Consider the following 11,217-nt stretch of genomic DNA (forward strand, 5'->3'; position numbering starts at 1 on the left):
TTGACTTAATTTATGGTATTTGAACAATGAGTGTGTGTAACGAGACTTTTTGTTTTTTGATTTTTTTTGAAGTCCAACAAGACTTGGAGAAGTTGCTGATTCTGAAGTATGACGACGAGACACTTCACTCAATTCATTCATCTATCTACATATTACATATAATATATAACATTATATATAATATATAACATACATACAACAAACAAAAGCAGAAGATATGAGTTTAGCATTCGACGAATATGGACGCCCCTTCATTATTATTAGGGAGCAACAGTCAAAGGAGCGCTTAAAGGGCATTGAGGCACATAGATCGCATATTATGGCAGCAAAGACCATTGCCAATATCATGAAATCATCGCTCGGACCAAAGGGCATGGACAAGATGATCGTGTCACCCGACGGCGACGTCACCGTCACCAACGACGGTGCCACCATCCTCGAGAACATGCAGGTGGACAATCAGATTGGCAAGCTGTTGGTGCAGCTGTCCAAATCGCAGGACGACGAGATTGGCGACGGCACCACCGGTGTGGTCGTGCTGGCTGGCTCGCTGCTCGAGCAGGCTGAGTTCCTCATCGAGAAGGGCATCCATCCTTGCCGTATCTCCGAAGGCTACGAGACTGCCTGTCGCATTGCCATCGAGCATCTCCAAACCATCTCTGACACCATCGAGTTCTCCAAGGAGAACCAAGAGCCACTCATCAAGACTGCCATGACTTGTCTTGGTTCAAAGATGTATGTTTTGTCATTCAATCAATCATTGTGATCACTCACTCACTCACTCATTCAATCACTCCAATCAATCAACTCAATCAATCATTGGTGCGATCATTATAGTGTCAACCGTTTCCATCGTCAAATGTCAGAGATTGCTGTTAGAGCTGTGCTGTCAGTTGCTGACCTCGAGAGAAAGGATGTCAACTTTGAGAATATCAAGCTGGAGGGCAAGGAGGGCGGTACGCTCGAGGACACAAAGTTGATCAATGGTATCATCATTGACAAGGGCTTCAGTCATCCACAGATGCCAACAGAGATCAGAGACGCCAAGATCTGTCTCTTGACCTGTCCATTTGAACCACCCAAGCCAAAGACCAAGGTACACATCAATCAATCAATCAATCACTGGGCACTCCTTCAATCGATCAATGACTCACTCTTTATACTTACTCGCCTTTTAGAACACATTGGAGATCACTAATGCAGAGGACTTCAAGAAGCTTAGCGACCTTGAGAAGAAATACTTTATTGATATGGTTGAGAGAGTCAAGGCCACAGGTGCCAACTTGGTTCTCTGCCAGTGGGGCTTTGATGATGAGGCCAACCACTTGCTCTTGCAGAACGGCCTGCCCGCCGTACGTTGGGTCGGAGGTCTGGACCTCGAGAAGATCGCAATGGCCACTGGTGGCCGCATCGTCGCCAGATTCGAGGATGTCAGCGCCGAGAAGCTCGGTCGCGCCGGCCTCGTCAAGGAGATTGGCTTTGGCACCACCAAGGACACATACCTCAGCATTGAGGAGTGCCCCAACACCAACGCCGTCACGGTCTTTGTGCGCGGTGGCAACAAGATGATCGTCGAGGAGGCCAAGCGAAGCATCCACGACGCTCTGTGCGTCACCCGCAACCTCATCAGAGACAACAGGATCGTCTACGGAGGTGGCAGTGCCGAGATCAGCTGTGGACTCAAGATCGCCTCCAAGGCCGACGAGATCCCCACCATCGAGCAGTACGCCGTTCGTGCCTTTGCCGACGCCCTCGACGCCATCCCCATGGCACTCGCTGAGAACAGTGGACTCGCTCCAATCGAGACCCTTTCAACCATCAAGGCACAACAGTTACAACAAAAGCTGTCCATACTCGGTGTGGATTGTAATCATAGAAATACCAACAGTAAGTACTCTGTCAATCAGTCCCGAGACCATTGACCCTCGACCCTCGATACTAACATTGACCTCTATCTTAACAATATAGACATGAAGGAACAATTTGTATTCGATACACTTCCCGGCAAGACTCAGCAATTCCTTCTGGCGAACCAAGTTGTAAAGATGATCCTCAAGATTGATGACATTCTGAAGATTGCCAACGAAGAAGAATAAACAAACCGCGCGTTGTTTGGTTGTTTGTTTGATCATTCAATCAATCAATCAATCGATTATAACTTATCACACGGGGGAAGAATGTCTGATGGTTGATCAGAACAACTTGAGATATAGAGTTGGAAGATATCCACGTCATTCATGGATGTCACTGACTTGATCTTCTTGGAAATGAATGATGATCCATGGAGCAATCCGGTTATTGATCAAGCCAAGTTCAAAGTGGGGGTCATGATGAAGATCATTCATTGACACGCAATGCAAGCTTTGGCAAAGAGATACTACTTGTTAACAAGGTCAACATCATGTGTTGCACCTCATCTATCTCTAACATCATTATCAACAACAACATACTCTGGTATTAGATCAATATCATCTCGATCATCACCATCATCATCAACATCAACATCAAGGAATCCACAAGAAGAGAAGGATGCAAAAGAGATAAAAGATATACAACATGATATAAAGAGATATAATGATTCATATTATAACAAGTCTGAATCATTAGTAAGTGATTATGAGTATGATATTGTATTTCAGAGATTAGAAGCATTGGAACATTCATTCCATACACGTTATCCACATTCTTCGTTGTTATCTGGCAATAATGCATCACCTTTGGAACAAGTTGGCGCCACACCAGACAAATCAGTGCCACTGGAGAACAAGGTGGCGCATAGAGTCCGCATGCTCAGTCTAAAGAACATTCACACACAAGAGGAGTTGAACGCGTTTGAACAACGATGTCGCGAAGCTTGGGTCAGGGAGGCTGACGCTGGTAACTTTGTGCTCGAACTCAAGTATGATGGCATTGGACTCAGTGTCATCTACAACAAGGGTGTGCTGGCACAAGTGATCACGCGAGGCGATGGCGACCAAGGAGAGGATGTGACGGCCAACGCCCGAGCATTCATCAACACTGGATTGCCGGCACGCATTGACTGCCTTGACGAACATGTTGAGGTCAGAGGCGAGGTCGTGTTGTCCAAGCGTCAACTGTCATTGATCAATGAACAGCGCGTACTCAATGGCGACTACGAGTACAAGAACACTCGAAACGTCGTCTCTGGCATGCTGCGATCAGAGTCCATCTTGAAGGAGGCCAACAAATCAAGCAGTTTGATCAAGTTGGACTTCTTTGCCTATCAACTTGTTGGTGTGTCTGGTGCCTCAGACTCGTCCACCGCCACACACTTTGGAAACCTTGGACTAATGAAGGGACTGGGCTTCCAGCCCGACCCCAACGCGATACAAGCAACTTCATTGAGTGACCCCTCTGTCGTATCATTTATCGACAAATGGAGCAAACAACGAACGGATTACACATGGGACACTGATGGTGTTGTGATCAAAGTCAACAGCATTGCCAATCAAAGAGAGTTAGGCGAAGCCAATCGCGCACCAAGATGGGCCATCGCGTATAAGTTTGGAGCGCCCAGCCACACGACAACTGTGCGCGACATCATCATGCAGGTTGGGCGCTCGGGCAAGATGACGCCTGTTGCAATATTCGACCCGGTGACCATCCACGGTGCATTGATCTCGCGAGCAACAATGAACAATCTGGCATTCGTTCAACGAATGAACATACGTATTGGCGACCAAGTGATTGTTGAACGAGCCGGCGATGTCATACCCAAGATCGTTGGAGTTGCCACCATGGACGCAGAGAGGAAGCAACAAGTGATGTCTGATCAAGAGTTGCGAGACATGCTCAACAAGGGCGAGTCGGGTGGAGCTATCGCTGAGAACATCCTCTGTCCGTGTGGCAGGAAGTCGGCAGTCATTCAGCCCGATGGCCATGTTGATCATTATTGTGTTGACGCATTAGCAGGTCGTTGTGCGGACCAGGTTCGCGCAGGCATCGCTTGGTTCGTAAGCAAGGGCGCCATGGATATATCCGGCGTGGGTCCGGCACAAGTCGACGCACTTCTAGATGCAAACCTTATCGAGGACATTGGAGACCTGTACAACCTTCACGAGAAGCGTGGAGACCTTATGAAGCTCGAAGGATTCAGTGACAAGAAGGTGGACAACATGCTCAAAGCCATTGAGAAGAGCAAGAGCAAACCATTTGCATCGCTTGTATGTGGCCTGGGCATCCCGGGTGTGGGCACATCTCTCAGCAAAGAACTGGCCAAGCGATTCAAATCATTGGATAGTCTGTCTGCTGCACCCTTGTCAGACATTGAAGCAGGACAACTTGGACCCAACATATCCTATGAGATACACAACTTCTTCCATCCAACCGATCCAATCACTCAATCTCGAATCACAAGACTCATTGAGAAGTTGTTGAGATCAGATGTTGCCGGGGTGTCAGTGGATACCACAAGTAACCAAACATCAGGTACATCTACAACGACGACGACGACGACATTGGATACAACACAAGCACTTTTGTTTAGTGGCAAGAATGTAGTTATAAGTGGAACATTCATTAGTGGGACGAGGGATGATGTCAAGACGTTGGTGGAACAAAAGTTGGGAGGCAAAGTTCAGGCTGGTGTACGATCAAATACCAATGTACTACTGATTGGAAAGAATGCCGCAGAGAGTAAGATATCCAAGGCCAAAGAGTTGAATGTCAGCATTGTCAACGAGTCTGATGTCTTACCATTTTTAATAAATAAAGTATAAATAAATGAATTGTGTAGTTGATTGATTAGGTAATATTGTTTATTAACGGAGATAACATCCAAAGGAGGCACCATCAATCCATCTACTCTTACTAACAATAGTAGATCCTCACATCCTGGAGAGAGGTAATATATACAATATTTGAATCCAGATACAAGGTAGGTCAGTCGGTCAGGATTGTCGTAGCATACTCTTGCCTCGCATTTATCGTCTGGCTCACAATTGGTGTACCTGAAGAGAGGGTTGTTAATTACCTCTCCACGTATTTGCAACTGTAGTTCTTTCGATTCTTCTTTGGTGATGTTCAACTTGTAACAAAAGACCGGAAACTCCTTTCCATCACTTCTTAAATTGGCTTGGAATTCACTAGGACATAGTTTCTTTATTGAAGTGAAACTAAACTTTCCAGTGGTGCATAGTTGGAGCTCTCTAGCATTGGTCATAACAACCATTACCAATCCAATAATTAACAAACTAATATTATTTTAGTATTTGATTGTTTTATCATATCTGATATTTAATTATTATTCCTTGATTGATTCAGGTTTTGATTCCTATATTTATACTGGTCACTGCCTGTAATTAAATTAAATGTAAGTTATCGGGATTTTGTTTCCATATGTTGTAAATTTTATTGTGATAATCGATCATCGTTCACATTTCGCACTCACACCTGTTATTATTATTGTGTAATTCTGATCTTTCGGTTTATGTCAGTATATTGAAGATAGAACTAAAAATATATATATATTATTCGTATACTACTCTTGGATGGGTCCAAAAATCGTTCGGTCCAAATATCAAAGGAGTCTACAATTCCAGAGATCCCATTAAATATTTTAGTTGATTTAGTATCTCATCTAATCTAAGTTACTACTAGGAGCCAATTCCATTAACATAAGAAGATGAACAATTTGACCAGGAGAACAGTGTATCATTCATTGGTTCTCTTAGACTAGTCTTCTTTGAAAGAATAAATGAATAAGATATTAATGATTAATAAGTTGTTTTATTCTCAATTAACTGCGGATACATCTAAAAGATGCACCATCTATCCATCGACCATTATTGACCCTGGAATAGGAGGTTCCGTCACATCCAATGGTAACAAAATCATCACAATATTGGAATCCAGATACAAGGTAAGTCAGTCGGTCTGGATTGTCATAACAAACAGCATTTTCAAAACTATTATCAGGCTCACAATTTGTGAAACTAAAGAATGGGTGGACCAATTCCTTTGGAGGGATATGTATAGCTTTCCATTCTTCTTTAGTGATGTTAAATTTGTAACAATGGACTGGGAAATCCCTTCCATCTTTGTTTGGAAAAGTCTCGAATCCACTTGGGCAAGGTTTGTTGATTGAAGTAAATCTAAACTTTCCAGTTGTGCATAGGGAAAGTTCATATCCATTTGTAATAACTACCATTATCATTCCTATAATTAATAATACTATTTTTATATTTAATTGTTTCAACATTCTTGTATTTAATTAATTATTACTATTACTATTTTTATTAATAATTGATACTGGAAGTAATTAATAATATTATTCTAATTTATATCAAGTATCTGAACTTAGTCATGGATAGCTCAAGAATTAGCTCTCGCACACATAATAAATAATAACATGTATCAACTATTCGTACATCCAATTTACAACTGGATAATAATAATATATATATATTTTTTGTACAAAGTTAATTTATTTACATCAATTGACAGTTGATAAAATCAAGTTATATGTGTAAACATCCAGAATTTCATTTGTAGTCCCATAAATTGAATTTGTAGTAGTCTGCCAACCACAATACTTGGGAGGTAGTTACTATCTGTACAGATACGTAATTCATTAATACTTAAGAGATGGAGTCAACTCCATCAACACAGGAAGGTGAACAACAGGACCAGAACAACAGTACAATATATACACCATCAGTATGAATTGTAATATATATATATATATATATATATATATATCTCTCATTCATCAATCAATCACTAACTATGATGTTGAATGAATCGTTACTTTCATTCTAGGATGAAGAACTGAAACAACTAGTGGACTTCTTAGATCCTCTTAAGAATGACCCAACATCATCTGATCGATTCAATGGTATAGTATAGATACAACAGTCGACTAAATGAAGTACATACAGTACTGACTCTCACTCATTCATCCATTGCAGCACTCACCAATCTTACTCAGGTAGAGCTGAGTAATCAGATAAGGAAGCTTGAAGAATGGGCACTAGTACTAGGTGTCAACGAAGGTAAGTACGTTCTGGGTATCACGTGATCAAATGATCATCATGTTGTTGTCCAAGTGCTAATCAATCAAACACATCTCAAAGATATACAACTACAGAAGGGCAAGCTACTTGGTATACTCAATGATCATTGATGACGACGACGTTGTCAAGTAGTAGTAAACCGAATGTAAATAAAGGATATATATAATAAGTATTACAACATCATTGAATGAAGTTAGTTATGTTGGCAGTATGTCCTCCTAGTTTATTGTCCAAAGGTGTTTCATTGGAAGTTTACTCGTCGGAGACCTTTCCTCTCAATCTACCGGTTCTTCTGGCGGCAATGAGACCGACCTTCTTTCCGGCTGGGTCGTCACGCTTGGTGGTCGAGGCGTGACCAATGTGCTGATGGTTACCACCACCGTGTGGATGCTCAACTGGGTTCATAGCAACACCACGCACCTTGGGCCAGTTGTTCTTCTTGACCCTGTACTTGTGGAAGGCACGACCAGCCTTGAGGATTGGCTTGTCGATACGGCCACCACCGGCGACGATTCCGATCATAGCACGGCAAGTGGAAGCGATGTTCTTCTTGGAGCCGGATGGGAGCTTGACACGGGTGACACCCTCGTCAGTGTTGTGCGAGACGACGGTGGCGTAGTTGCCGGAGCAACGGGCGAGCGAACCGCAGTCGCCGACCTTCTCCTCGAGGTTGCAGACGATGGTACCCTCGGGCAGCTTGCCGATTGGGAGCACGTTGCCAATGGTCAGGGTGGCCTTCTTGCCGGCAAACACGAACTGGCCAGTGTACATTCCCTCTGGGGCAATGAACAACTGCTTGTCGTTTCTGAACCTGGTGGTGTCTCTGAAGATGACGCGGGCCAATGGTGCACCTCTGCCTGGGTCGTGGATGATCTCACTGACGACTCCCTTGATGTAACCGTTACGCTCGGCGTAGTCGAGTGCACGGAAGGATGGGGAACCCTTGCGGCCGTGGGTGTGGGCACCGAAGACGGAACCTGATTTACCCTTTCTTTGAGCTATTATGTTGTTGTTGAACATTCATGTTAGTTATCACGTTCTCTCTCTCTCTCTCTCTCTAATCTGTGGTTGTAGTCGTTGATGTTGTCATTGTTGATAGAGTGTATATTGATTGATTTTGTATCTTCATGATCATGGTCATCATCATCATCAACATCGCAAATGAATGTACATCATATCCAAGGTGGCAACAATAATGAACGAATGAATGTTGTATGCTATCGTTAAATATCCTGTTGTGCTTGATGTCTGTTGATGCTGTTGCTGTTGTTCATTCGTTCGTTCATTCATTGATTCATCGTTGCTCGCTCGCTTAATCATTGAAGTATTTCTTTATCTCTCTGAATGATGTGATGATAATGACCATGATAATATTGAAGAATAATCTAATCGCGCATTGTTGTTGTTGCTAATTATGTTGATGTAGTTGATGTTGTTTATGTTGATGCTGATGTTGTTGATGATATTGAGTGAGTTTGGAGCAAGTTGACAATACCTCTGATAATGCGACCCATGTTGACAACTAGTAGGATGGAAGGAGAGTGAACCTTTACTCATGTGCACTCATTCACTTTTGTGCCATCACGCACCTCACTCAGGCCAACTCTGTCGTGTCGCTCTCACTCCTTCATTCATTCTCAAATAAAATTCAAAATTAAATCTTTAAAAATTCACCAACAAATAAATAAAATTAACCCATTTACACAACAACGTAAATTACTTACATAACTTTTACATACCCATACACTTGACAACCATCCAACCATTCTAGAAGGTCATTGCTGACTCGCTCCGTTTCGTTGAGTTGTCAACCAGTTGCTTATGTATATATCTTGGATAGAGGGCTTGCTTATACACAGGTTGACTTCCAGCTTGAAACATATGTAATCAACATTATCATTGATTGATTGAATAAGCGAATGAATACAAATAAGTAGTCCAAGTCCTTGACCAACCCATTCATTGATTGATGGACCAAGGCATTCAAGTTGACTTGAAGACCCAACCCCTTTCAAACACACACAAACACACACAAACACAACCCAGATATTACTTCTTTAAAGATTTTAAATTAATTAACTTTTTGAAAAAGTTAGGATACTATTCCCTACAACTCGACAACACTACTTACTCTATCTATCTATTATCTCTAAATATAAATATACTTACTTACACATATATAATATATAAATACATACATACATATAATAAACAATGAGTCATTCTAGCGGTATCTCAGCATCTAAGGAGTTGATCAACACATTTGGTGATGCCAACCACAACACTGTTCGTTTCGTCAAGGTCTCCATTGTCAACGAAGAGTTGGTTGCTACCAAGGTAGTCAACGCCACTGGCACCTTTGAGCAAGGTAATGAGAATCATTGAATGAATGAACATACAACAACAATGCGACAACAGTACAGGCACAGGAACAAGCATCACTCACTCACTCAAACTCAACATAATTAGACTTGGACACTATCCCAACTTTGTTGGAGAAGGATCATCCATGTTATATTCTTGCCAAGACTGACGAGAAGAGCATTGAGCTCAGTGGAAACCAATGGGTATTCATGTTCTACGTGCCAGACATTGCAAAGGTCAAGGAGAAGATGACCTACGCCTCCACCAGAGCCAACCTCAAGAAGGAGTTGGGTTCATCTCACTTTGTCGATGAGGTCTATTCCTCAGCTCAAGTATGTTAGACACATGCGACCTGGGCACATGACCCTGACCTGACTCTTTACTCCTCACTCACACTCGATCAATCAATCAAAGAATGACTTCACCAAGAGAGGTTACCAGGCTCATAGAACTCATCAGGAGTCATCGGCTCCATTGACTTTGGAGGAGCAACAGAAGGCTGATGAGCGTGAGGGTGGATTGTTTGTTGGAGGTGGCGGTATGTACGTGCATGGCGTCTCTTTCCCAGTTGAGGACCGTGCGATGTCTGCCATCAACGACTTCCTCGCCAGCAAAGCCAACTATGTGCAGTTGGCCATCAACATTGCCGACGAGAAGATCGTCCACTCGACCTCTGGCAACGTCGACGCCGACGACCTCTCATCCAAGGTGCCAGGCGACGAGCCCCGCTTCCACTTCTTCAGATACACCCACAACCACGAGGGCGAGCAGCTCGACTCGATCATCTTTGTCTTCTCGTGCCCGGACGGATCGGCCGGCACCAAGAGTGCGCCAGTGCGTCAGAGAATGCTCTACTCCTCCAGCAAGGCCAACGTCGAGTCGCTGGTCACCAAGCACAGCGTCAAGGTGGACCTCAAGCTCGAGATCAACAATGGCACCGAGCTGACCAAGAGCATCATCGACAATGAGCTTCACCCACAAAAGGCTGAGGAGAAGAAGGCATTCTCCAAGCCAACTCGTCCAGGTGCTGGTGCCCGTAAGCTCATCAAGTAAGCTTGCTTGCTTGCTTGCTTGCTTGCTTTGTGTGGATCGACAATCACTGGAGTTGCTATGCAACCAATCAATCAATCAATCAATCAATCATGTTATACTATCAACTTAAGCCCAGATATATTCAACAATGGAGCGTTTCCAATCACCGCCAACATGCAGTTTGGCCATGTCCCATCCATCATGTAGCATTATGAATTGAATACAGTCCTATTACTACCTACTTATGTATTTAATTACACCAACTTTATCTTTAGACTACAGTAGTCCCTATCCTTATTATTATTATCCTTATTATTGAGCAGCATCACCTTTGGTCTGCAATGTCAGACCATGTAATGTTGGTATAACATCCTTCAATATATCGTTGACCTGTCTATGTTGCTTCAGTATCGACTTGTCGTTGAACTCCTTTGATACGATCTCTATCCTATACATTGATCCACAACCACCTTGTATGATTGATTGAATGAAGTATGTAAGTAACTCAATCAATCAATCAATGAATGAATGATGAGTAGCATCAATCAACAACATACCAGACATATCGATTACATTGAGTACTGATGGCTTTAGTTGATCGGAGAGGAGTGAGCGTATCTTGTCACCCTTTGGGTCAGCAGCAGTTGAGAACTGTCTCATATTCAATCGTTGAACGATTGATGAAGTCCTTGATATACTCTGTAATAATGATCTTTGCATTCTCTCTATCTGTATCTATATCTATATATCTATTCGTTTGTAACTTTTGAGAAAGGCCTTGCAAGTC

At 42.9% G+C, this 11,217-nt stretch overlaps 6 protein-coding genes across 6 annotated transcripts; 4 read left to right on the forward strand and 2 right to left on the reverse strand.

Annotated features, from left to right (window-relative positions):
- Positions 1-217: 217 nt before the first annotated feature.
- Positions 218-2,096, forward strand: SAMD00019534_091460 (hypothetical protein; the record flags this gene model as incomplete). Its single annotated transcript, XM_012895560.1, has 4 exons — positions 218-735; positions 838-1,096; positions 1,179-1,887; positions 1,969-2,096. The coding sequence occupies 4 exons, from the start codon at positions 218-220 to the stop codon at positions 2,094-2,096; spliced, it is 1,614 nt and encodes a 537-aa protein (XP_012751014.1).
- A 297-nt stretch (positions 2,097-2,393) lies between these two features.
- Positions 2,394-4,733, forward strand: SAMD00019534_091470 (hypothetical protein; the record flags this gene model as incomplete). Its single annotated transcript, XM_012895561.1, has 1 exon — positions 2,394-4,733. A coding segment is annotated over one exon (2,340 nt), but the record flags the coding sequence as incomplete, so codon positions are not given.
- A 1,873-nt stretch (positions 4,734-6,606) lies between these two features.
- Positions 6,607-7,144, forward strand: SAMD00019534_091480 (hypothetical protein; the record flags this gene model as incomplete). Its single annotated transcript, XM_012895562.1, has 4 exons — positions 6,607-6,678; positions 6,781-6,856; positions 6,930-7,013; positions 7,095-7,144. 4 exons carry the CDS (start codon positions 6,607-6,609, stop codon positions 7,142-7,144), a joined length of 282 nt encoding a protein of 93 aa, XP_012751016.1.
- Positions 7,145-7,289: 145 nt separating this feature from the next.
- Positions 7,290-8,548, reverse strand: SAMD00019534_091490 (hypothetical protein; the record flags this gene model as incomplete). Its single annotated transcript, XM_012895563.1, has 2 exons — positions 7,290-8,032; positions 8,530-8,548. Coding segments are annotated over 2 exons (762 nt in total), but the record flags the coding sequence as incomplete, so codon positions are not given.
- A 700-nt stretch (positions 8,549-9,248) lies between these two features.
- Positions 9,249-10,637, forward strand: SAMD00019534_091500 (hypothetical protein; the record flags this gene model as incomplete). Its single annotated transcript, XM_012895564.1, has 4 exons — positions 9,249-9,402; positions 9,504-9,730; positions 9,813-10,447; positions 10,562-10,637. The coding sequence occupies 4 exons, from the start codon at positions 9,249-9,251 to the stop codon at positions 10,635-10,637; spliced, it is 1,092 nt and encodes a 363-aa protein (XP_012751018.1).
- Positions 10,638-10,742: 105 nt separating this feature from the next.
- On the reverse strand, positions 10,743-11,090 carry SAMD00019534_091510 (hypothetical protein; the record flags this gene model as incomplete). Its single annotated transcript, XM_012895565.1, has 2 exons — positions 10,743-10,900; positions 10,988-11,090. 2 exons carry the CDS (start codon positions 11,088-11,090, stop codon positions 10,743-10,745), a joined length of 261 nt encoding a protein of 86 aa, XP_012751019.1.
- Positions 11,091-11,217: the final 127 nt, after the last annotated feature.

The sequence above is a fragment of the Acytostelium subglobosum genome, assembly GCF_000787575.1.
Source record: "Acytostelium subglobosum LB1 DNA, scaffold: scaffold21, whole genome shotgun sequence".
Classification (NCBI taxonomy): Eukaryota; Evosea; class Eumycetozoa; order Acytosteliales; family Acytosteliaceae; genus Acytostelium; species Acytostelium subglobosum.